This window comes from Hippopotamus amphibius, chromosome 1 (assembly GCF_030028045.1).
Source record: "Hippopotamus amphibius kiboko isolate mHipAmp2 chromosome 1, mHipAmp2.hap2, whole genome shotgun sequence".
In the NCBI taxonomy this organism is placed as follows: domain Eukaryota; kingdom Metazoa; phylum Chordata; class Mammalia; order Artiodactyla; family Hippopotamidae; genus Hippopotamus; species Hippopotamus amphibius.
This window is the reverse complement of record NC_080186.1, coordinates 115678795-115705829: the sequence shown is the minus strand read 5'-3', so window position 1 is coordinate 115705829 and position 27035 is coordinate 115678795. Positions and strand designations below refer to the sequence as shown.

At 41.1% G+C, this 27035-nt stretch overlaps 1 protein-coding gene across 1 annotated transcript; it reads right to left on the bottom strand.

Moving 5' to 3' along the window:
* Positions 1 to 8685: 8685 nt before the first annotated feature.
* Positions 8686 to 9903, bottom strand: LCE7A (late cornified envelope 7A). Its single transcript, XM_057712136.1, has 2 exons — positions 9881 to 9903; positions 8686 to 9235 (listed from the first exon to the last, which is right to left on the bottom strand). Exon 2 carries the CDS (start codon positions 9214 to 9216, stop codon positions 8929 to 8931), a length of 288 nt encoding a protein of 95 aa, XP_057568119.1. The 5' UTR covers positions 9217 to 9235; positions 9881 to 9903; the 3' UTR covers positions 8686 to 8928.
* Positions 9904 to 27035: the final 17132 nt, after the last annotated feature.

The window sequence follows — 27035 nt, the reverse complement described above, 5'->3', positions numbered from 1 at the left end:
TTGCAGTAATATTGATGGACCTGGAGATTATCATAAGTGAAATAAGTCAGACAGAGGAAGGCAAATATCATATGATATTGCTTATATGCGGAATTTAAAAAAAAGATACAAATGAATTTATTTACAAAACATAAACAGGCTCACAGACTTAAGAGAGTAAACTTATGATTACCAAAGGGGAAGAGTGGAGAGAAGGGATAGATTGGGAATTTGGGATTGACATATACACACTGCTGTATTTAAAATAGATAACCAACAAGGACCTACCGTAAAGCACAGGAAACTCTGCTCAGTATTCTGTAATAACCTAAATGAGAAAAGAATTTGAGAAGGAATAGATATGTGTATATATATAATTGAATCGCTTTGCTGTACACCTGAAACTAACACAACATTGTTAATCAACTATGCTCCATTGAACTATATTTACTGAACTATAACATACATACATTGAGAATACACTTCAATGGGTTTTCACAAAGTAAATGCACAGTGTGACTTCCACACAGGTTAAGAAATAGAGTATTAGTCCCTGCACAGACTCTGCATCACAAAATTCCAGGACCTACATGAGCAAGGGCAGAGCTGGCAAAGGTAGAATTATCGCTTACAGGTGGAGCATGGAGAGGCTCTGAAGCCACACTTTCCCTTGGTCAGATTCAGTGAACAACCTCAAAGGGGAGCACACTCCTGTTTATGTCCAGTTGTCTGCAACTGCTTTTTCTTTGTCCACTGAGCGGACTATTATTCATCTCAGATACCACCGAAGGCCCACCAGGCTAAGCCTGGCCACATCTGTCACAGTCCCCTCCCTCCTATGTGTCTCGGACTTGGACTTGGGGAGTGTGTGTCTTCCCAGGGAGTAGACCCCTCAGGGTGAGGATTCAAGTCTTCTGCCTCTCCAGAGTTTGTGTCTCTGCTGAGGTGCCTTTGTGTTTGTTATGGGAAATTGCCCATTCTCAATAGTGTATAAAGACTGAATTGAAACACAGTTAGCAAATTTTCTATATGTTTGGAGCTCTAAGCAAAAATGAAAGTTCTTGCTATGCAAATAAGCTTTGGGGCAAGTCCCCTCTCTGCCTTTCCACCCATCCTGAGTGCTCTCCCTAAGCCATACATATGTTCTGGAGCCATCCTGGGTCCATTCAGTGAGTTCTTTACCTCTGGGGTCAGTTGCTATGAAGACCAGAACAAACACGGGGCCATCTCTATTCTTCAATATTCTGAACCATCTGTGAACAATTTCTGAATTTGCATCGGCTTGTTGTTGTCTGTAAAAGTCCTGAATGGTGTGATCAAGGATACCTCCTGAATCCCACCGTGTGAATGGGAAGCAACGTTAAAGCTGCAGCCTTTAACTCAGCCTGTATCTGTCCTCCATTGAGCTTTGGAAATGCCTGCTCTCTGTCATGATTCTGCTTTCAAGAGGTTGAAGTATCACATCCTTTTCCCAAGTCCACTCTTACAACTTGAGTCCAAACTCCAATGAGGAAGAATTATTCCCAGAGGTAACTGTGCCTGTCTCTTTTCCTCCTCAGCCCCAATTAGCCTCACTAATAGCCAGAACTCAGGAGGCCCTTCAGGATTATGGCGTACCATAAGAATTTCCAAGTAATTTGTGACCCTGCATTGCTGCTGCAGCCTAGTTTAAGGCATAGCTTTACTGCCTCCTGCTGGATGCAGGTATCCTTACAGTCCTGAACGAAAGAAGATTTCCTTTTTAGTTGATCTATTGACATGTGAATCCAATCATAGCCTCCAGTGTAAGTCTTTCTACAACAGTGATGTGGTCCATTTGTCAGGGAAACAAAAGTCTCTGTGGCACTGTGAGTGTGTGTTTGTCTGTGTGTGTGTATGAGAGAGAGAGAGAGCACCCCAGTGTGTCAGTTATCAATTTATTGCTTCTTGGCTCCAAATGTACCCTTCAATATGTGCTTTATGATAAACAACGGAATTCCTTTTAGCATTTCTCCTTAAACGTGGGCTCGATGTTGGGACTTCCGTGGTGGCACAGTGGTTAAGAATGCGCCTGCCAAGGCAGGGAACATGGGTTCTATCCCTGGTCCAGGAAGATCCCACATGCCAAGGAGCAACTAGGCCTGTGTGCCACAATGACTGAGCCCGTGTGACACAACTACTGAAGCCTGTGCACCTAGAAGCTGTGCTCTGCAACAAGAGAAGCCACCGCAATGAGAAGCCTGTGCACCACAACAAAGAGTAGCCCCTGCTCTCTGCAACTAGAGAGAGCCCGCGCGCAGCAACAAACACCCAACGCAACCATAAATAAATTTAAAAATTAAAAAATAAATTTAAAAAAATGAGCACAATGTTAAACTTACTCCATAGAGGGTGCTGGAGGGGCATTGCAGGAGGAAGGGGCTTCCTGCAATTTCTACACTGGGGGGACCAGGGCAGGTACAGGTGAGTGTGGGGACATGTGACGGCACTTGCCCAGTATGAGAGCCCTCGGCCACCTTGCAGTCTCCCCATGAAGAGGACCTCTTCTTAGCCCTCTCAACCCTGAAACCAAAGCCCTCACTGGCCTGCTTGCACACAGCCTTCTGTGTGATGGGGGACCCGGGCCGGGGTGGGGGGTGGAGGGAGAGTGGTCATCCACACAGAGCTGTAGCTCCCTGTCAAGTCTCCTTGCTGCTGACATGCCCTGCAGGCCTCCCACCCCCACGGTGGCCTGGATGTCCATCTCACACCCAAGCCACACGGGTTTCCAATGACCCTCTCCTCCTCCCTTGCCCTGCACTTGGGAAGATGGCTTATTTGCCTGGCAACTCCAGACCAGCTCTGATCTGGCTAAACCAGAGAACTCCTCCGCTAGCTGGTGGCTGAACTGAATCTTTCCAATCACATGGACCCCTTCCAAGTTTGTCCTTCTTTGGGTACTTTGCCTCAGTCTTTATCTTATGTCTTGTAGTCGCTCTTTCGTCTTCTATTGTTAATGATTCTTATATGGAACTTCCACTGTCTAACCTACTGGCTGGTCTCTGTCTTCTGATCGGACCCAATGGTACAGTCAGATAGCTTGGACTCAAAGCTCGCTTCTAAAATGTACCAGTTCTGTGACCTTGAACAAATTCCTGAAGCTCCAATTCCCAGTCTATAAAATGGAGGCAGACACAACGCCCTTGTATAGAGTTGTACGAGGATTACATAACATAGAGCACATTAAAGGGCTAGAGGAAGTCACCAAGCTTTGTTAGATATGCCCAGTTAAGGAGACAGAAACACAGAGGAAAAGAAAAGAAAAAGGGTCAGAAAAAGAAAATAAGCCAGAAAAACACCAGATAGAACAAAAGGCAGAGAGAAATGTTGACATAAACACTAAGCAAAATGCACACAGTATCAATACTGAATTTATTGAATTTATTTATTTATTGAATTTATTGCAAATGGCAAACATTTTATACAGTCCTTTACAATTTAGAAACCATTTTCAAAAGCAGTATCTCACCTAATCTTCAAAATAAACCAACTCGATGTGTATTGTCATAATTGATGCTGCTGTTTTCATTTTCAAAGGTCTGAGATGAGGCTCAGAGACATGTTGGAAGCCACCCAGTAGCTTGTAAAAGGAGGGCCTCCTCTGCCCACAGGTTCCTTAGTTTTCCCACCATTGCCCTCTTGTGGTCTGGCAGATATTAACGCCTGATACTTCAGGCACCACATGTCTTTTGCTCCCCTTCCCCCGCCGCCTCCCCCCGGCCTGCAGAGGGTTAAATTCTGGTAACTGTTGCTCTGTTTTCACTTAAGCCAACTCTAGTCTTCAAAGAATACCCTACTCAACACTGAAGGGTGTCCAGCCTGACACAATAAGGAAGAATTTCTTATTATCATCTAATCTTGTAAATTTTAATTTTTTGCTCTGCAATAGGTTGTACTTAAAATTAACCCAGTGATATGTGTACTAATTCATCGATAAAGTGCATGTGTTATTTACTGATAGAAATTTGACGAACATTGCTGTAGAGCTACATTTCCCAAAATTATTTGAACATGGCACAGATGATATTTTTTAATTTGATAATGGAAGAATGCATTTAATTTTGCTCAAGAAATGCACATAATGCCTTATGTTAAAACAGAAAAAGGACCTTATGTTAAAGCAGAAAAAAACCAAAGATCCCACAAATTTGTTTTCTCAGGAGCACATCAAAGGGGTATAAATTTGTGTAGTAAAATGCTTAATATTAATAACATTGAATAGTATCTCAAGTGTATTCTGATATTGAAAAACAAGAGAAATAATATTGGTGAGTTTGCCCATCCCTTAGACAACATACCTCAAGACAGAGATTAGCCAGAAATTCTACATATGAATGAATGCCCAGGTTAAAGGTCATGTACTCCCAGGTCAGACAATCTGTGAGCGACTTTATGGTTTTCACTGGTTAGGAATGTTATTTTCTTAAATGCAGTTTGCGTGCAAAGAATAAAACCAATAAAAATATTTTTTATATCACAATGATATAATGGGATAGTGCTTCTTGCACTATACTCCAAGCTCCATGAGAGCGGGACTATTTTTGTTTACAGCTGTATCCCCAACTCTGAGACTAATGCCTAGCACATAGTAGGTGCATTAAATGTTCATTTAATGATGTAACAGTGATTAGATGTTTCAAAAATTTGAATTTATTCTTTTCTATGATGAGTCAAAAATTTTAATTTCATTGTTTATACTCATCTGCTGGTTTAAACATAGTGACATTGCAATACTTAGAGCTTATTAAACAGATCAGCAAAATTTGGCAACTGACGCAACTACGATATACATGTGAGATATTTATCAACCATAATGATGTTTATCAACAAACAAAATGATTATTTCTTATCGCTTTCGAAATATCTTTTTCTTGGACATTGCCTCTGTGTTGGCAATGATCTGTGTATACAAAAGTAAATGCCATTTCTTCTCATTTCATACAAATAACATGGGATATGTGGCAAGGTAAAGCCAATTTTTATGAATGGTTTTGTCAGATCTTGTTTTGTGTCAGCACCTTATAAAATCCATTTATTTTTATACAACACGCAACAATTACTTCAGCACACATTAGCAGTAGTGTCTATACAAAGCATGGCTTCTTTAGTTTTCCTTGCCATTGCTTTTGCAGTCTCATTGAAAACATTATTTTGCATATTTATTTAATAGTATATTAAAAATCTGATCTCAGCATATAAAGTTGCTTTCTTTTGTTGAGTATCTGTCAATCATCTTTGTATTTACTTGCCTGAACGTATCATAGCAAAATGTAAAGATTTTTATCAGCCATACTCCTGTTGAGTTTTATTGTAAATATCTCATGATCACAGCCTTTAGAATAATTCATGAAGTGTGGTTGATGTCATACTAGAATCCCTGAACTTCTTTACTGGCAAATGATCCTAATTGTATTTCTAAATCAGCCAGTCAGCTAACATCTTTCTTACAGTGTCAATTGCATGTGATTTTAAACAAGATCTTCTCAAGTGGTGCATGTTTTTCTCCCATATACAAGGTGGAAACCCACTTTAGATATACTATAAATGCGTTTTCATGGCCAGATCTAAATTTAACTGTACTTTTAAAATTAACATGTAGCTATTTCAATGTATGTTACACTTTATAGCAAAATAATATTTTCAATTGTCAGGAAGTAGCCAGCATCAACTATATTATGAAATTTCATTGCATAAAACATGCCAGGGATTTAACCTATTCTTAATCACAATAAAAGATGCAGTCTCGTAATAAAAGTCGTAATTATAAAGTATTGTTTTGGGATAAATTAGAGTCAGGTTTGGGGCGCATGATATTCATTTTGTATATCATGATCAATATTGTTATTGCTAGCTGAAAATCACCTTGTAGTGTCAGAACTGCATAATTTTTTCTCATTTTAAGCCCGAACATTGTTTGGTAAGGCAATAATTGTTTTTTTTTTAAATTTTCTCTGTTTGATCAGTGATCAATTTCTAGTATGAAGATGCATTATTTTACCTTTAGGTAAATTAAGCATTTATGAATATAGAGCCAGATAAGAAACATACTAAGTGCTAAAATTAGCTCTAGCATGACATTATTATACACGGCATACGACTTGTTTACCAGCTGTTAGATAACTTACCATGAGACACTAATGTGCCTGGACTTACTTGGTATCACATTGAATGCAATGAGCCATAATTATACTTTGTGTGAGTAAAATTGTCCGTAACTAAATACAGTATATAAAGAATGGGGGTGGATCCAATACAGAGCTACACTCTCCTTAATATTGGGACTTTTTCATACTGAGTGAAGTAAGGCAGACTGAGAAAGACAAATATCATATGATATCGCCTATATGTGGAATCTTAAAAAAAGGCTACAAATAAACTTATCTACCAAATCGAAATAGAATTACAGATGTAGAAAATACATTTACAGTTACCAAGGGGTAAGGGGGCGGGGGGGAGGGATAAACTGGAAGATTGGGATTGACACATACACACTACTAATAAGGATCTACTATAGCACAGGGAACTCTATTCAATACTCTGTAATGGCCTATATGAGAAAAGAACCTAAAAAAGAGTGGATATATATATATTTGTGTAACAGATTCACCTTGCTCTACACCTGGAACTAACACAACATTGTAAATCAATTATACCTCAATACAAGTTTTAAAAAATTGGGATCTTTGAGAGGGTTAATTAATCCCTTTCCTCTCAAAACTGAAGAATCGAAAAAGAGATATTGGTGTAAGACAGAAGGTTGGTAAACCAGAGCACTTGAGAATGTAACTTGAACCATGGCCAAAATAGAAGCCATGGTATTTACTCCAAAGTCTAAATCGTGGGGCTTACATTGTTGCATTGTGACAGAACCTTGTCCACAGAGAGACATTCCCCACCTATCAAGAATGAGCATAATAAAAAAGCAGACAAACGAAGATAAGACTCTCGCTGTTTCACCTGTCAGATCACTCACTCTTTCTCCAGTAGTAAGGAGTGAGTCTGAGATAGAAGATTCTTTAAAGAATAAAGCTAACGTGGCAAAATAATATTTCCCCTTAAATCAATAGATATGACTAAGACCTTAAAAATACACACTGTGAAAGAAAAAAAAAATACACACTGTGATGTCACAAAACTTCTAATCTGGCATCTGCTAGTGAGGTTAACAGCCCTGATTAACAGCCCTGATGATCTCCAAGGTGTTATCATTTGTCACCTGTTATTTAACACTTTTGGTAAGCATGCTGAATATTATCACAGCATTTTAAACACGCACAAACACAGCCTTTCTCTCAGAAGTATCTCAAAAATCCCTGAAATACCTCTCTGAACTCCTTACTGTTCCTTCTGTCAGGGGTTGAAGACCAATAAACTAGAAGTCCTTTTCCTTGGACAGAGTGTTGGGATGTAAGGGAAGGTGGTCAGGTCTACCTTCATTGTAACCCCCAGAGATCTCAGTGCCCTGGATGCTCCTGGCCAACTATGACTTTTAACAATTTATTTTGGGGACTTCCTTGGTGGTGCAGTAGTTGAGAATCTGCGTGCCAATGCAGGGGCAGGGGTTCAATCCCTGGTCCAGGAAGATCCCACATGCCACAGAGCAACTAAGCCTGTGTGCCACAACTATTGAGCACGTGTGCCGAAACTACTGAAGCCCATGCGCCTGGAGCCCGTGCTCCTCAACAAGAGAAGACCACGCACAACAATGTAGAGTAGCCCCGGCTTGCCACAACTAGAGGAAGCCCGTGTGCAGCAACAAAGACCCAACACAGCCAATAAATAAATAATAAAAAAATAAAATAAAATAGATAACCAACAAGGACCTACCATATAGCACAGGGAACCCTGCTCAATATTCTGTAATAATCTAAATGGGAAAAGAATTTGAAAAGGAATAGATGCATGTATATGTATAACTGAATCACTTTGCTGTACACCTGAAACGAACACAACATTGTTAATCAACTGTGCTCCAACGTAAAATAAAAATTAAAAAAAAAAAAAGAACCATAGTCCCAAAGGATGGGCAGAAGCATTGCTGTTGCCTGTGGCCTACTGTGGGGTTGGAGAAAAGTACTTTAAGAACTCGCCACTGAACTGATACCACTTGTCCCTTTAAATAGAAGAGGAGAAGCAACCACATAGGGTGGATAGCAACACCAAGGCCCAAATGTCTCTTGGGGGTATTGTGCTCACTGGACCATGGTGTACATTTTTACCTGATTCTGGCGCCTGTGTGAAGAGAGGCGTGAGGGACTCAGTCAGGCGGATTTGCTCAAGGAGTGTTTTTCATGGCTTTTTGAACTGAGATCTGAAAACTACAAGTACCCCTGTGGCATTTGCTTCTTAAGCATGTGATCCCCCCAAGTTAGAAGGATCTGAAGGCTAAATTCTGGGGCTGGAAAGTAGCATGTCCTTTACAAGTGGGAAGAAACTTCAGCAGTGGTGGCAAATGTGGCAACAGCTGCAGAACAGTGTCACTGATACTTTGGGAACATCCCCCTCTTAGTCCCCTCTGGATCTTTTCTTCACTCTCAAACTGCTCAGACCCAGGGTCTACCTTAGAGGGGGTTTCCCACCTGCTGGCTCTTTGCGGGAATCTGTTTAAGGAATCCAGGTTCCTTGGAGCTTCTCAGAGCTGAGGATGGGGCCAATCAACAAACACCAAGAGGTTGTGGGTACCAGGAAAGATAAGCTTTATTTTTGCACACTGACAAGGCTTTGGGAAGCAGAGTTTTTCCATCATTGGGGTCTTCTTCACCTAGGATCAGAGCTAAGGCCAGGAGGTGTGAGATTTTCAGGAAAAAGAGAAATCCATCACCTACACATCTAGGCAGCTTAATTCAGGAGAGGGATGAATTAGACTGAGAAGTGACATCAAATTCAGACTGGTCCTTGGCTGTGGCTCTTTGGCTCCTCAAAGGTTGCAGGTCAGCTGTAGCCCCCAAAACCATGGCAGCAACTGGAACATCCAGAGAGTTCCACCTCACAGCAGTTGGAAGGCTGAGGCTGGCACAGGTAGAGGCTTGCGAAGCGGCGGGATACCAGAGAGCAGTGGCTTCCAAAGCCGGAAATACTGCAGCTGGGCTCACAGCGAGAGGGAGCTGAAGCGGGGCAGAGAGCCGGGGCCTGAGGGGCCTGCTGGAAGCGCTTGGGTGGATGTTTGGAGAGGCAGTTGGCAGGGAGCTGGCCCTTCTGCTGGTTTTGCTGGCAGGACATGTTGGAGAATGTTCCGTTGCTCTATAAAGCAATGCAGGTATTTCAAAAGTTCAGTGAATATAAACCCCCTTTGTGTCAGTATTTTTCCTACAGTCTGATGTTCTGTAATTGATTTTGTGGCTCTAGGGCCCATATCTTTACAGCAAAGTAGCCCTACTTTTCTGGTATAGGAGAAATCAGCAGTGGGTAAATTAGACTTTGGAAACACCTTCTCCTAACTGTCCTGGTTCTCCTAAGACCCCTGACTTCAAAGGCAGCAACACAGACACTAAGTAGTTGCCTAGATCTTAAAATTTTAAATATCGTTCTCTTGTTTATGCATTCTAGAAACCACAGGTTTAGCCTGAGCCCATGGTCACACCACCTGTTTTCATCATCTCTCTTTTTTTCTTTCTTACATCATGGGCTCCACCTTCAGCCCTGTGTGGCTGTCTCTTGTCCTACAAACTAGCCTCCCCCACCCCTGGTCCAATATCTGGTTACCACTTATCCCCCCCTAGAATTGCTACTTCTGAGCCACCCCAATGATTTCCATGAGCCTGATCTTACTGCAGTTACCAAGTGGTTCCCATTCTCTCCAACCTGGAGTCCCTTATCCCATTCAGCTGATGTGTGGCAGTCCCGGCCATTCCCAAATTGCCATCAGATCAATGAGGACACTCACCTTGTTCTTCTAACCTTGCGCAAGTGATGATAGTCAAATGCAGTGAGGAGATAGTGTGATCTGAGGCCTTTTATACAGATGCTGCACCTAACTCAAGGGAATGAACCACAATCATGTGAAAGCTGTTCCCAACCAGGTGGTTAGGATGGCAATTTCCCACATTCCAGTGGCTCCATCACTCTGTCACTTTGTCACACTGGGTCACTACTGGATGCTCATGAGTATATTTCCAGAGGCTCCCTCTCCTCCATAAACCCTGGAAGGATTTCCATGAAGATAAGAAGATCATGATTGACAAGGGAGTTTATAGTGGCACAGGCTAGGGATTGAATTTAGGGTTTCTGGAGGAATCCAACTCATGCTTGAGATGAAAATCTAGAGCCACAAATGTGGGGTCACCCCAAACGTATGGAGGAGTTTCTAAAAGCTCCATCAACAGGCTTGGGACCAATAATCCGAGCACCCTTGGGCCACAACCAAAGGCTCAGTGTATCTGATTCAGACCCCAAAGTGCCTAAAACATTGACCAACAATGTAGCCTCATGGAAAGGGCCAGCTGGAAAGGATTTCAGGCCACTACTTACCCTCCACACATGGGTGATGAAACTGAAAGCCAGAGAGGATGAAGGAGATGCTCCGAGTCCTGCAGAGTCTGAACTAGAAGCCAGGTCTCCTAACTCTCTCAGACCATGAGTCCAGCCACCTGTCTTTGATCACAGTTCCTTGTTTCCAACTTGCTTCATTATATCCACTGGAATCTACTAGCTCTCTTGCCCACCAGCAACGTTTCCTTGTTTGCTTTTCTTCTCCGTTTCAACCACTGTTTGGCCAATATAATGAACTTTGTTGTCCCTTCGGCTTGTCAACACACTTGACTGACAAAACCCCAACCCTGGCTGAATCCTTTCTACTGTGCCTATCTTCTATAAAAACAAGGACAAAAACAAAAACAGAGACTTTGGCAAGTTGGCATCATCCTAAGATCACAATCACCCACCTGGCTGAGCCCGATATACTGCTTGGCCATCCTGTGTACATCTCTGTATTCACTGTGCACACACGTCGTGCCTTTTCTCCTCTCTTGAACCTTCAAAACGTTTGCTGCTGCCTCTAGATAGATGATATGGCCTCTACTTCATGGGGCAAACAGTGCCCATCAAGTGTAAAGGACTCCACTTCCCACTACCACGTCTATTCATGCCTGCAACCATCCTTTGTGACTTCCTATGTTCGAGAAGGATCAGCTCCTTTTCTTTTCTAACGCCTGTCCCTACTCCTTTGCTCTGAATCCTTCTGCCTCCTAACACCATGCTTATATATATTTTTCAGTATCTGTCATCCTGGAGAAAGTGAAATCTCAGTGTTTGCTGGTTCACTCTTTATCCTCAGCACCTACACAGTGCCTGACATCTTGTAAGTGCTCGAAAAGGATTTGCTCAGTGAATTGATAAATTAATTAATTTTTATTAATTAATATTATTTAATTAATAATTATTAAAAAGTAATCAGTTTTTTAAAATTATTTTCTTCTATCAGGCTGGGATATGTTTTGTTAATTTATTTATTTATTGGCTGCATTGGGTCTCCGTTGCTGCACTCAAGCTTTCTCTAGTTGCAGCAAGCAGGGGCTACTCTTCATTGTGGTGGTTTCTCTTGTTGTGGAGCATGGGCTTTAGGTGAGTGGGCTTCAGTAGTTGCAGCATGTGGGATCTTCCTGGACCAGGGATTGAACCTGTGTCCCCTGCAGGCAGATTCTTAACCACTGCGCCACCAGGGAAGCCCCTTAATGAGTTATTGTGGTTGAGGCAAAGGTCTTCCTCCTTTCACTCCTGGAGAGAGAGTACCTTGGGAGGCCAGGTCAGCGGCAGGCAAACGGGTGGGAGACTACTCCCAGGATGGAGTCATCAATGCGAACGAGCCACAAGAACTTGGCAATAGAAGTCATGGTTCTGGTCCTAGCTCTGCTACTCGGGGTTTCAGAGGAGACTGGACCAGATGGTCCTCAGTACATCTTCAAGTGTGTACTTGCATTTATGAGCATCAGACCTTCAAGGACTAACATCCAAGTGCTACCATTCCTGGTTTGCTGTTTTCCCTGAACTTACTTTATCTAAGGTTGGAGTGGTGGTGAACTTGATGAAGAGAGGAGAGATGATGGCTGGTGTGTATGTGAGGATATGAAACATTGGAAGGTAAGCCACACGATGAGGAAACAACTCCATATAGTCTATTTAGTTCATCTCACTTATTAGAGGAAATTACTTAACTTGTGTGGCTGTGACAAAGGAGAGTATTGTGTATATATATATATATATATATATATATATATATGACTCTTGCTTAATTGTGCCTCTCCTAGCCAAGAGTGTGAGTTATTGAAGCCCAGATCTGTAGGGTGGGTAAAATTATGCTCCTTCTTTGTATGGCCCCCACTAAAATATTACAAATAATTTTCAAAGGTTGGAAAACATTGTTCTATTTTATTGATCCAATATCCTCAATGAATTACTGGTTCAATAATGAAAAATCATGTATCCCAACTGAAACTCCTTTCTTGCAGTAACTTTGAATTGACCATATTAATGACATTAGTTTGTTCACTGAGTACCTGTTAGATGTGGGGTTTTGTGAATTCAAAGAAGATTAAGATACTTCTTTGTGCTTAAGTAATGATACAAGTGGGATGATATGAGGGAAAGGAAGGGAATTAAGATTTAATCTCAACTTTTCATCCATCAAACATGTTATTTTCATGATTCCAACATATTATCTCTTTTGACTTTCTTGCTGTTAATCCCATGCTACAGATAAAACAAGACTGAGGTTCAAAAACAGAATGGGAGTTAGGGGGTGAGAAGGAAACTGGCATTCTAGGTAGAGGGAAGAAGAATAAATGCATAGGCCCAGATATGTGAAAGGGCTTGATCTTTCCTGGACACAGAGCAGCGATACTATTGGATAAGAGCAAGAATTGGGACACTAACTGGCCAGAAAGGAAGGGAGGGCCCAGAGCACTAAGAGCTTCACTTGCTGGGTTATGTACTTTAGCCTATAGATTTCAGATTGCAACCCTTGGACCCAGTTGCCCAGGATGTTGAAACATCACCTCTTTTGAGAGCCATATCTGTAGACAGTATGAGCTGCTCTGTCTTGGAGCATTTCCAGCTCTCCCTCCCGGCCTCTACCACTGTCTACATGTCAGTTTCAGGGCTTTGCATGCATAGAAGTTGGAATAAGATGGGTCTCGGAGTCAGGGCACTGGCCTTTGAAACATGGGTATGTTATTTAATGTTTTTGAGCCTCATCTCTCTTTTTTTTTAATGTGTAAAATGGGGTTAACAATAAGAACCTCATAGAGCTATTTCCTGTGATAATACAAATAACATTTGACAGGTAGTACGTTGAAAATACATTTCAGTTTCCTTCACTTCCCTCACCATCCTACTGATACGGGGGTTCCTAAAACCTCTGGACCTTCCTGCTGGACACATTGCTGCAATCAGTCATTGCACCTTTACCTGCTTTATGTATTAGAGGCAAACAATCAATTTCATCTGAAAACTAGATCACGCTGCCTAAAAAATTTTGCCAAAGACAATGGGGGCATCCTTGACCATTTAAGCAAAGGAGGAACATGATGAGATTTACATTTTAGAAAGCTTACTTGGGTTAGATGCCTTTAGATGCCTTGATTTGTTTACTTAAGCTAAAGTCTGAGGTGACAACCAGGCTACAAGTCTGGGGTGAGGATCAGAGCTGGACTCAGGGGAGCTCTTTGTTAATGAGCTTGTAAACACAGGGACTGGTTGGAAGGTGATTGGAGGGTCATCCCTTGGCCGAGGCCTATCTAGACTTCGTGCATTCCTGGATTCTACCCTCATCTGCCCAAGCACTTCCTCGCCATCCTGACTGCCTGAGGATTCAAGCATACTCGGGATTCCTGCTGTCTCGGGAGTGCCCTTAATAGAAGGGTGAGGTGCCAACCAGGCCAACATTGGCACACATGAGATTCCTATCAAGTTAATTCCTAAGTGATGAAATAAAGGAAAACAAGGATCTTCTTTCTGACTGAGTGGTCAGATCTTTGAATAGTCCTCCTATGGGACAGAATCCCAGTGGGCAGGCAGACCTATGGGTCTGACTCTGGCAAACAGCTCTGGGAGAGGATTCACGGTCCTCTCAAGGGCAACGGGATTCACACCCGGACTGTTGAAGGACCGATGATGCTTGTGCTTTTCTTGGGGTGGAAGGAACAGTCACGACCCATGTTCAATGACCTGGCCCAGGGGGTCTGAGCCCATCTGAACTAGTGAATAGAAGAAAGGGACAAGATCTACTCAGCATAACATATTCCCATCACTTCTGTGACATGGCCTCAAAAGCCAGTCCTCCTCCCCAGTTTGTATAGTGTGGACTAGAGACGTTCACCAGGTATAGGATGGTGGTTTGAACGAGGAAACCAACACCAGCATTGAGTGGGGTTCTGTAAGCTGTGGGTACCGTGTAAACACTGTCATTCTTCATTGCAGTCTCAGGTATTCCCCAGCTGCTGAGTCCTGTTCCTGTGGGACTGGGGGACACACACCAATGTCATCTGGTACCAGCATTATGGCCAATCTTTTCCCTAAAGTTTCCAAGTGAAGAAAACTCCCTTAGAATGAAGTAGCAGGTCATCTCTGCTGTGGACACTGACCAGCTTTGGGTCACTTGCCTCTTCCAGGCCTCAGTGTCTTCACTTGTAAAATGAGTTTTGTTGTTGTTTTTATCTTGATCTCTAAGGTAATGATGAGATCTCTGTGCTTAGGGGCTGCTAGATCAGATCAGGACCCCAGTGACTTTCTGATCAATCATCTCTGCTGGTTGTGGTGGTAGCAAATGTAAGCATCCCTCTCTGAATCCTGGGCTCCACCCTGGCCCCTCAGTTGACCTCAGCGAGTTGGGCAATAACTAAGACCTTCTGTGGGGGCTTGTAAATACAAATGTCAAATGATGCCTTTCAGTCCTAAGATCAGAAAGGATGCAGAGATCACCTTGCCTACCCCTTTCCTCCAGGCAATGATCCCAAGAAAATATCTCTAAATCTTCCAAGAAATGAGACACCTGCCTGTAGTGACAGAGCTTCCCTGCTCCTGTATAACTTCATTCCTCTCTTCTGATGCTTGCCAAGGTGAGCAGAAGAGATCCTTGGCTCTGCCATCCTCCCATTCTTAGAGACTGCCATACTCATAATACCTCTGGCTCATCACAACCCCATGCTAAAGATTTTGCCATCATTCTGTCCACTGTGCCAAAAAGAGATAACCCAGTAGATTGTATCCTTCAGCTTGCAATTAACACATTTTAAGAAAAACACAGGTATGGTGATGCCACCCCTCATTGAAAAGCCAGCTTCCAGTTGGATAAGGAGTGTTAACTTTACCTAGGAAGGCCAGTTCTGTAAAATGTAAGAGGATAAGGGCAGGCATTAAGAAGTCTCGGGCTTACACCAGTTAGAATGGTCATCATCAGAAAATCTACAAAGAGTAAATGCTGGAGAGGGTGTGGAGAGAAGGGAACTCCTTACACTGTTTGTGGGAATGTAAATTGATTCAGCCACTATGGAGAACAGTATGGAGGTTCCTCGAAAAACTAAAAATAGAGTTACCATATGGCTCAGCAATCCCACTACTGAGCATATACCCAGAGAACACCATAATTCAAAAAGACACATGCACGCCAATGTTCACTGCAGCACTATTTACAATAGCCAGGACATGGAAGCAACCTAAATGTCCATCAACAGATGAATGGATAAAGAAGATGTGGTACATATATACAATGGAATATTACTCAGCTGTAAAAAGGAATGAAATTGGGCCATGCGTAGAGACATGGATGGACCTAGAGACTGTCATACAGAGTGAAGTGAATCAGAAAGAGAAAAACAAATATCATATATTAACACATATATGCGGAATAGAGAAAAATGGTACAAATCAACTGGTTTGCAAGGCAGAATAGAGACACAGATGTAGAGAACAAACATATGGACACCAAGTGGGGAAAGCAGGGAGGGTGGGGGAGGAATGAATTGGGAGATTGGGATTGCCATATACACATCACTAATAAGAAAAAAATATCAAATTGTACACTTTAAATATATGCAGTTTATTGTATGTCAATCATATCTCAATAAAAGTTCTTAAAGAAAAAACAAAGAAGTCTTGGGCAAGTTGCTCAGAGTTTGGGGCCTGCACCCTCATCTGTGGCATCAGGGCTTTCCACTTGGTCAGTCTGTGAACCTGCAGTTCTAAGCCATTCAGACAGTAGTCCCACAAGGGGAGTCCCTTCCGTTCCCTCCCCCACATTTGTCCTACATTTGGCAGGTTTTACTTCCTCCTCTGAACAACCCTGTGAGTTAGGTGTTACTGCCTATGGAAAAACTGAATATTGGAAAATTTATAAGCAAGGGAAGATCACACAGTTCTAGGTTCCAGAATAATAGGTTTAACCCAGCAAGGAATTGCACGAGGCAAGGAAAGGGTTCTTTCAGTCTTGCCCTTGGTGCTATTATAAATCAGAGACTCTACACCTGGCTGTGCATCTGAACCATCTGGGAAGCACTGTTAAAATGCAGATTTCTGGTTCCCCGCTAATACCTACTGAGTTATAATCTCTGAGGAGTGTGTTCTAAGTATTTGCATTGTTTAAATATTCTCTAGCTGATTAGGCTGGTTTGGGAAATATAGTCATAGAGTGTAGTATGTATGTATGGAAGTACCATGGGATGAAAGTCAGCCATGGAATATTCTGGCAATACTGTTTCCTCAACCTCCTACGCCCTTCCTCCAAGCCCCTCTAGAGACCTTCACAGGCAATTAAAAGATATAAGGAGCACAGGCAACTCACAAACTCATTCAGCCTTGGAGGCGTCTCAGCAAATGTCTCGTCAGATGCTTGCATTTCCTCTCCCGTACGCCTAATGCTGAGCTTTCTGGCCTGAAATGAAGTGCTTTTATTTGGAGAACTCATTACCTCACAAAATAGCCCATTTCTTTTTTTATTATTTTTGCTAGAAAATTTTCTCTAATACATGCATGAGGTCAGATAATAAAGAAATAATGATGATACCTCAAAAAGCAGTTCTTGACATCTAGTTGGTACTTATTTATTTATCAAATGCGTGAATTAATTGCAAATAAAATATGTTGTTTGGCTTGGTTATATGTTTTCATTTCACAAGTGAGAGTTGGATCAGGTAAGTCATTTCACATACTTAAAACAGTGTAGAATTAGGATGAAACTTAAGGTCAATTGATTTCACCTAGTGTTCATGCTTGGGTTGGGCAGGGAGCACTGTCCTCTTGAGAGCACGGCATAAGAGTGAAGTGTCTAGTATCTGCACTCAGACCACCCAGGTTGAAACCCAGGTTCTGTCACTTATTATTTGTACAATGTTGGGCTTGTCCCTTGTCTCCTCTGTACTTTGATTACTCATCCGTAAAATGATGATAAAAATTATGTCTACTTCATAGAGCTGTCATGAGGATTAAATAAATAGTATGCAAACAGTGATTAGAAGTGGGGTTGCACATAGTAGGTGCTCTATAAATACTGTTGCTGCTGCTTTTTGTGTTTTTTTTTTGTTATTATTATATTGTTATTTGGCTGCTCAGTGTCCCTCAGTGAGGAGGATCTATATTTTTATTGCTCTAAAGATTTATAAATACCAATGAATATCCTGAGAATATATCAGTGACTGGGAAAAGCTGGTTTCACAACACTCTTCTCACCCTTCACCCCCAACAGGACCACCACCACCTCCTTCAAATATCCCCATGAGTCACGCATGGGTTGAGGCTACAAGCTGTGACAACGGACATTGGGATGGATCAGGAGAGGATTCAGGGTTGATTGGAGTCATACATTTGAAGAATGGCTCTCATATATCAGGGCTATTATATAAAGCTATAATGAGGAAAGTTCCCCAAAAATCATTTGCCTCTAGGTTCTGAGAGCAAACATTAACTAGGCACTAGAGAAATGAGTAGACTTAGCATCCGATCCAGGCAGGGACTGAGTTTGCATGGGGTTCAGAGTATGTAAATCCCTCTACTCCACTTGTAATCAAAGCAGGATAGAGAGAACCACTCAGAGATAAGTGTAGAACTTCCAGGACCTCAATCAGAAGGAGAAGAATGGTGACATCTAAAGGTCCATGTTGGGAGGGCATATTGAAACTCAAGGAAGGAGGATTGGGATCAGTGAGGATCCAGGGACTTGGGAGGACTGGCAGAGCTGCTGTAGAGAGAGAGAGAGCAGTCTGGGAGTTGGGGTTTGTACTTGTTAGGTGTTAGATGGTGCCTGAGCAGGTGGTTAACACAGCAGTAAGAAGGATTTATTTAGACCACTTTATCTTATTGGAGCGACATTTCATACCAGAATGAAGAATGGAGGTATTTTATTATCCATATTTCACAGACGGGTGAATTACCTCCTTTGTCAACCAAGCTATGACTAGACCTGTGAGACCTCTGTTTTCAGGCTTCCTTATGTTCTCGGTTGACTCTGCCATGCTAATAAGCAGCATTTTGTTTTCATGTGATTTGCTTTTCTCAATGGGAGGTAAAACAATAGTGGTTGCCATCCATCTGTAATTTTGTTCTAGTAATGTTTTTAAGTGTATCACCAATCATTGCAAACAATGTCTTCTGGAATCCATTGCTAGGAAGGGCAAGCCTTCTCTTGAAGACTATATATATCAGATAATTTGTCTCTTTAGATTTTATCTATCAGGAAGTTCAGAACTAATCATTAGTCTGAGGTATAGTAACTACTTAGGTCACAAAATTAATGCTTCTGTTCTTTTATCGACCCACAGGCTGTCCCCTGGGGGAAGACATTCTGGAACCTTTTTGAAACATTGAAAATGTTGAAGTATGTGGGCCGAGCGATGGGATTCAGAATGTCCTGCTTGAGCAGTGGAGGAGCTGAGGGTGCGGGGCGTGGAGACTAATATCACCCTGTTTGGTCCTGAGGGATGGCTGGTTAGCCAAAGACGGGTAAGATTCCTCAGAGGAGGAACAACCTAAGACAGGCACAGCCGCAGAGGGGCCAACAGGGGTGGTGCATAGAGCTTTCCTTATATCACCGTGTTTGGCCCTGGAGGATGACTGGTTAGCCAGAGACGGGTAAGGTTCCTCAAGGGAGGAACAACCTAAGACAGGCACAGTCGCAGAGGGGCCAACACGGGTGGGGCACAGACCCTTAATCCTTTTGAGAGAGGTCTCCTGCCCCCAGGGCTGCTTTGCTCTCCACGCCCAGCTCAAATCAGGACCCAGGAGGCAAACAAAGATCATTGCCCCCAGTCATGTGAGGCCTTTGATTGTTTATGGGATTAACCTGGGAGTGTTAGACCCTTAGGCTATGCCGAGAACTCAATAAAAGCAACGTGGGATCAATCAGCAAGGCTCTTGATCCTAGAGGTCTTGAGTCCCCCGGTCCCATCTTTCTCTTCAGTCTGTGTCTGTGTCTTCTTCAAGCTTGCAGCACCCGTCACTCACCTCGAGTCGCCGAGTTGATCCCGGCAGTCCCCTACTGCTTTCTAATGTCCTACTTGTAGTTTTATGGCAGAGATGCTATGCCCTTTCCTGCCCTGGTTCATAGGGAGAACGCAAACTGGTCCGAACCCATGCCTGGGTATGGAATGAGGTTTTCTCATGCCCACAGTCCCACACAAGGTGTCTGTGATCTCACGCTTTATGCCCAAGCCATGTGATGAGCTTGCTCATGGGAGGTGAGTCTGCTAAGGTGGAACAGTGGGAGGAGGAAGCTGAACAGAGTCTATGTTTGGCAGATGATTTCTGGGGAGTGGAAGTCCACATGGAGTGACAGTCCATTTCAGTTTAGTCCCTTGGTCTTCAGGATGCCTGGCCTCTATCCTGACCCATCCTTACCCAGCTTCAAGGACCCTGGCTTACCATTCTTTCCTCTTTAATCAATAGCCTATATAGCCTCCAGAGGCAAGGAAAAAAGTTGCTTGCACAGCATGCACTTACTCCTGGGCTTGCATAATTTTGTTTTCAAAACAGAGTACACCATTCCTGCATACTGGGAATGAACAAATAAGTGAATGTGTGGCAGGTGGTGGAAGCTAGATTTCTTACTGTTAGAGTGAAATATAATAGATAAAGAAAGAGGTTAGGATAAACCATGGGATACTGAATTAGAGTTGAAGACATCAATGTGAACTCATTTTCAGCTGAATATATGAGGGTGTGTCAAAAATTATCCGCACTCTGGTTATACTAAAACTTCTGTTGGCTGCACTGTCTCATCCAAACTTTCCTTCCAAGGCTACTGTCTCCCTAGTCACTGCTGTGCAGGTGTGAATGTGTTACATCAGTTCATTTGTAACTGCAGTGAGAGCAAAAATGGATGCCCCACTTGTGATTTGCACGAAAGAAGAGCAGCGGGCAGTGATTCTTTTTTTGGGGTCTGAGGGTATACCTGGTGCCATTTTTTATCGAAGACTTTGTGAGCAGTATGGAGAAAGTGTTTTGTCATGAAGAAGTGTGTATGAATGAACAGAGAAGTTCAAGGAAGGTCGCACAAGTATTAGCCATCAAGAAGGAGCTGGACACCAATCCACATCCATGGCTGATGACAACACTGAGTGTACACGTGCAACGATTCTGTTTTCTGGGATTCTCAAGGGCCAGTATTGGAACATTATAAGGAAAAAGGTTTAACAATCAATAGTGCTCATTACAGTGGGATTCTTATTGAAGGGCTGGAGCCTAAACTTCAGATTAAATGCAGAGGACTGCTATCCAAGGGCTTTGTGGTCTTGCATGACAATGCATGTCTGCACACTTCTACCCACACTGTCAACACTCTGCAAAAACTTCGTTTTGAGGTGTTAAAGCATCCTCCCTATAGTCCTGATCTTGCTTCATCAGACTTTCACCTGTTTGGTCCCCTGAAAGCAGCCCTACAAGGATGAAGATTCACTTCTGATGAAGAAGTGAAGACAGTGGTGCATTCGTGGCTCACAGCTTAGCCTAAAACATTTTTTAATGAGGGAATATAAAAGCTTGTTGACAGATGGACAAAGTGTATTGAAAAGCAAGGAGATTATGTTGAACAATGATGTATTTGTCTTTTCTAAAAGTTAACTAAAATAAATTCTGCAGCCAGAGTGCGGATAATTTTTGACTCACCCTTATAGATACAGACAGATAACTATTGAAAGAATTGCAGACCCATGTCTATACACTGGTTAGTATACACATGTATATTTCAAAGCTCCATTCACTGAGAAGGCCAAGAAGCAATGACGCCTCGGTAGCAGTAAACACAACCAACACCCAAATCTTGGTTTATAATATAATTTCCCAATAAAACAAACGACAAATAGCTGAATCTAGGTCTGGGCCAGACAATATCCAAAATGAACCTGAAACATCTTATAATGCCATACAACAAGGAAATGCTTAAAATAGAATCCAATGGGGTTATGCTAAAGGAAAATTGGAGCTCATGAAAGAGCTCCAAAAGCTGGAATAATATGCACAGCAAAATAAGTATATTGGCATGGAATTAGTACCCAAAGTATCACATAAATAGATACCCAATATCTATGAGTCCATGCTGATATAAATAAATGATTGAATAAATTTAAATAAAAAGAGACAGACAGAGAGACAGACAGAGAGAAACAGAGAGAAACAGACAAATCTTCCTACAGAAAAATTCCAAATCATTTGTGTAGCTGCTACCCCATCAAGGAGGTGGAGCATAACGTCCTAGCCCTTGGAATGGGCTACACATAATGACTGCCTTCCAGACAGGAGTACAGAAATGCAAGGAAAAAGAAAAAGAGTAACCTTACAGTGGAGAAATCTGACAAGCACAAGGTCAGCATCAACAGTGACATCATATTGATAATATGTACTCTTGATATGATGATACGGTATGACGAGAATGGCATTTTACCCCTGGGATCTTCCTTCCCCAAATCCATAATCTCATTCTAATCATGAGAAAAACACCACACAAGTCCCAGTTGAGAGACATTCTACAAAATGCCAGACTTGTACTCCTCAAAACGGTCAAGGCCATCCAAAATAAGGAGAGTTTAAGAACCTGTCGCAGTCAAGAGGAGCCTAAGGAGAGAAGACAACTGAATGTAGCGTGGTGTCCTGGATGGGAACCCCAGAATAGGAAAAGACCACTAGGAAAAAACCTAAGTAAATCTGATAAAGTATGGGTATGGACTTTAGTTAATGATAATGTATCAATATTGATTCTTTAATTGTAATAAATGTACCATACTAATGTAAAATCTCAACAACAAGGGAAGCTGATACAGGGAACATGGTAAGTACTCTGTACTATCTTTGCAACTTTCCTATAAATCTAAAACTATGCTAAGTAAAAAATACAGTACACGCCAAATGTAAGTTACAACCAACATTTGTGTCAAAACATGTTACTTACCATATCATATATAATCTCCTCCACAGTCTCATGAAGCAGATACCTTTATTTTACCTTATTTCTAAATGAGGAAACTGAGGCATAGAAAAGCATAGAAACTTGAGTAAGATCACAGAGTTATCAGAGATTTGAAATGGGTTGCATCTGACAGGGCTCTGAACTTAACACTCGCTCTGTTGAGGAGGGTTTGGCCCAGGACTCATACAGGGATGTAAAAGAGGGATGTGGTTTGATTGATTTTTAGAGAAAGTAATCTATTTAAATGAAAGTTAAAAGTCAAGTAATTCAATAGGTTGTCATATGAAAAAATGTCTCACTCTAAATAACCTGCTTGTACCTTTGTTTCTTTGCCTTCTTTCAGACGAGTCTATTTCCTTCCCCCATTGAAACACAGTGAATGAAGCTCAAGTTCATTTTCCCTTCCCTCCCTCCTCCTTATATAGATGTGGTTTTATTTTTCATACTACTGTTGGCTACTTCTATAACTATAAATACTATAAGTAAAATTCTATTTCTTCACCTGCCAAGTTTAGGCAGTATTTCTTGACTTCCACTAAATAAGAGAGGAAACTAGCACCACATACTTTCTTTCACCTCAGGATGATTTTGTTTTAATATTTTACTCGTGACAGCTTTACAGAGATCAATAAAAACAATGACTTTTTATTACTATTTGTGCTAATCATGAAGTGTATAAGATTTAGTAATATAATAAAATATGGTCCGCAGACGTTGTAAACGAAGAGCTGTGGAAAGTGCGTTAGACCTAGGGAGCGGGCTAGGCCAGTCTCGCTGGAGGCTGACCACAGAGCCAGGTAGATGAGGGGCATGTCGGTCCTGACTGGAGACCCAGGGAGAGCTGGCACTCAGGCAGGGGCTGGCCTGGTGTTAGATCACTGCGCTCAACCTCAGTTCCCCTGCGAGAGCTCCCTTGCTATAAGGCTGGAATCTAGACTGGTTAAGAGGGAACAGAGCGCTGCTGACATTTTCACTCAGGAACCTTTCAAAGTCCTTGGGGAGCTCTTTAAAACACCTAGCAACTTGATTTCCTTGATTCTTTTTTTTTTTTAATTTATGCGTTATTTATTTAGTCCATACAATTCTGCATTTAACATTTTTTAAAAATTAGATAAAAGGGCATATTAAATGTCAAATGCTCTGTCAACATAAAATTTTTCTAATTAAAAAATATTTTAAACATATGAATATTTAACATTCATTAAAAGTGTAAAGTTAGATACATTCTAAAGAAAAATGATGGTACCACTTACCTATTTTTGCTGGCCCAAGATTTTGTATATAGGACATTTTGCACAAAATGTGAAGTCTTCATTTTTCATTATCTGTTACTATAAAACAAAGGTATAATGTATGTACAATATTAAAATGAAGCTATACTAAAGTTACACAAAAAATGGCATTTATAATATCGACATTTCTGATGTATAGACATATTTAGAAAATGTGAAGATGCCATGTGCAGATCTCTATGAGGAAAAACAATGATCAAATTACTAGTTTATTTTCAATGTAATTTTGAAGTTGGTTTGATATGGACTAAGCAGTGTGCCAATGCAATACTGTATAAGCTGAACAATTAGTACAGGGACTTGAAGTACTGACTAAGGAAATCTGAATAGGCCAAAATATTAAGCAGTACTCTTGTCAAAGAGAATTTGTTTCTGTCAAAACTTAAAAAAAAATTAAAAACTATTTTTTGGTTTGGTGAATGTCTGTTTTCAATACAGAGCAGAAATAAAAAGTAGACAAAAAGCCATATTCTTTCACATTAAGCTTCGCACAATCAACTTTGATATTTTGCTTTTATCTTAGGGAAAAATGAGATTTCATTTCTAGAAATCTCTCACATAAATGCAACTGAGCATCTAAAATCAAAAATATTTTAAAATCTATCAACTAAATATGTAAGTTTAAGCAATGGTATATCAAAATTCCTAAGACACTGCTTTATACAATATAAAGCACCCTTTTTTCTTCAAAAGAAGAAAGACTCTAATCTTTTCTTAAAAGTATAAATTTCATGACAGTAAAATAGGTAGATACTTGTCAAGTTTCTCAGGAAGTATTTCTTTTCACAAGATGGATTCTTTTCCTGTAGCTAGGGTAATTTTTTCTTTTCACATAGTACTCAGTCTTGCTCCTGAAAAAAAGACATCCCTTTCCCAAAATTGACTTTCTTAAATGGAGGCATTGTAATTGCTACCAAAATTCAATTTTCTTGGAGGGTCTGAAAAGTAAACAAAAAAAACTTCATAATCTTTGGCAATTCTAGAATTCTAGCAATTTCATTCCTGGGCATATATCCGGAGAAAACTCTAATTCGAAAAGATACATGTACCCCAATGTTTGTAGCAGTACGATTTACAATAGCTAAAACATGGAAACAACCTAAATGTCCATTGACAAATGAGTGGATAAAGAAGATGTGAGATATATATATGAGATGAAATATTGCTCAGCCATAAAAAAGAATGAAATAATGCCTTTTGCAGCAACATGGATGGAGCTGGAGATTAACATACTACATTAAGTCAGAAAGAGAAAGACAAATAACATATGACATCACTTATATGTGGAATCTAAGATATGGCACAAATGAACTTATTTACAAAATAGAAACAGACTCACAGACATAGAAAACAAGCTTACGGTTACCAAAGGGGAAAGGGGGTGGGGACGGGGTAAATTAGGAGTTTGGGATTAGCAGATACAAACTACTATATGCAAAATAAACAACAAGGTCCTACTGTATAGCACAGGGAACTATACTCAATATCTTGTAATAAGCCATAATGAAAAAAATATGAAAAAGAATATATATATATGTATATAACTGAATCACTTTGCTGTAGACCTGAAACACTGTAAATCAACTATATTTCAATAAAAAAATAGAATTCCAATTCTAAAAATTTATCTTAGAAAAATTATTAAGAATAATCACTGGGACTTCCTAGGTGGTGCAGTGGGCAAGAATCCGCCTGCCAATGCAGGGGACATGGGTTCAATCCCTGTCCCAGGAAGATCCCACATGCCATGGAGCAACTAAGCCCGTGTGCCACAACTATTGAGCTCATGTGCTGCAACTACTGAAGCCCACGCGCCTAGAGCCTGTGCTCTGCAATGAGAGGCCACTGCAATGAGAAGCCCACGCACCACAACGAAGAGTAGCCCCCGTTCACCGCAACTAGAGAAAGCCCGTGTGCAGCAATGAAGACCCAACACAGCCAATAAAATAAATAAATTTATAGAAAAAAGAAAAAGAATAATCACCAAGAGGGTGCTCATTTTTTCTTTTTCTTTCTTTCTTTTTTTTTTTTTTTTACTGTTATTTAAACAGCAAAAAAGTGGAAATAACATTAGTGCCAGATATCAGAGAACTAGTTAACACAAATTTATGGTGTATTCATCCAATAGAGTATAATAGTGTTGATCAATGTTTATGAGCATGGAAAAGCATTGACAATTATAGTGTTAGGTAAAAAAAGCACATTATAAAATATTCTGAAATAATCCTATTTTGTGATTTTTATAAAGTTTGGAAATTGCCGGAGCCTGCCGGCAAAATCGATCAGGTCCTTAGGCAAACACGACGCGGCTAGGAAATAAAGACAGACAGACAAAAGATGGGGTCGAGAGGATCAGAAGCCTCTAGGGCAACTGACAAACTTCTTTATTATGCGGTGGCTTTTTATACACTCTCAGAACAAAGGGGGACATCAAACGAAATGACTCCTTCTTTGTTATAACTTGTTCTATCTCTTCAAGGGCACCAGGAACTTGCGTAGTAGCTTGTACCATACTTGGTCTCAGGATGTTCTCATAAGATAAGGAGTCTGTGGGAACACATACTGCAGCCCAAGGAATCACATGCTCTTTGTTTAAGCACATACTCAAGGTCAGGGGTGGCGGGACAGAGAGCTATGTTTGTTTTACATAAATCCTTGAATTAAGGCAGCTCCCAGGGCCATGTCCTGGGAGCAGGACCCCTTTCTCAGGGCGGCTCCCCGCAGGAAATAGATCCATGAAATTAATAGTAGTGATTAATTTTCTGTGAATAGATTTTTGGTTGGTCTTAATCATCTTGCTTATGCTTGTCTACATTAACATATCTTGCATACAGACAAGTATGTATCATTTGTTTAATGAGAAAATAATTATATGTTTAACATTATAATTATATATAATGATACTATATCTATACGCCTAGGTATAGATATTTCACAACAGAGGCAAAATCAGGTTCTAGCAATCAGGTGGATGGCTAAGGTCTGGAAATAAGCATCCTGTGTGTTGGAAATGATAGGCTGATATTCTGCTCTGAACCTGGGCAAATAAATATAGTCCACTGTGTTGGGCACTTGGTTAGAAAATATTTTCAGTGTCCCCCAGAAAATAAGAATCAGCTAAAGTTTTCACATGAAACTTATATTGATATGCAACATAGTTGAACCTCAAGCCTCTCCAGGCCTCTATACTTTACCTCAGGTCCCCCCCAATCCCAGACTGATAGACCCAGAGCTTGGGTACACTCTTTTGGTAGCTGGAGTTTTATACCTTAAGTTTCAGCAGGTTCATCTGGTGTGAGTTTTCATAAGGAAGTGGAGTTAGGAACTGTCCCACATTATTATCCCACACCTGCCATTCCAGCCCA

Excerpts from the sequence above, each read along its gene's own strand:
- LCE7A (XM_057712136.1), bottom strand. The coding sequence starts at position 9,216 with ATGTCCTGCCAGCAAAACCAGCAGAAGGGCCAGCTCCCTGCCAACTGC.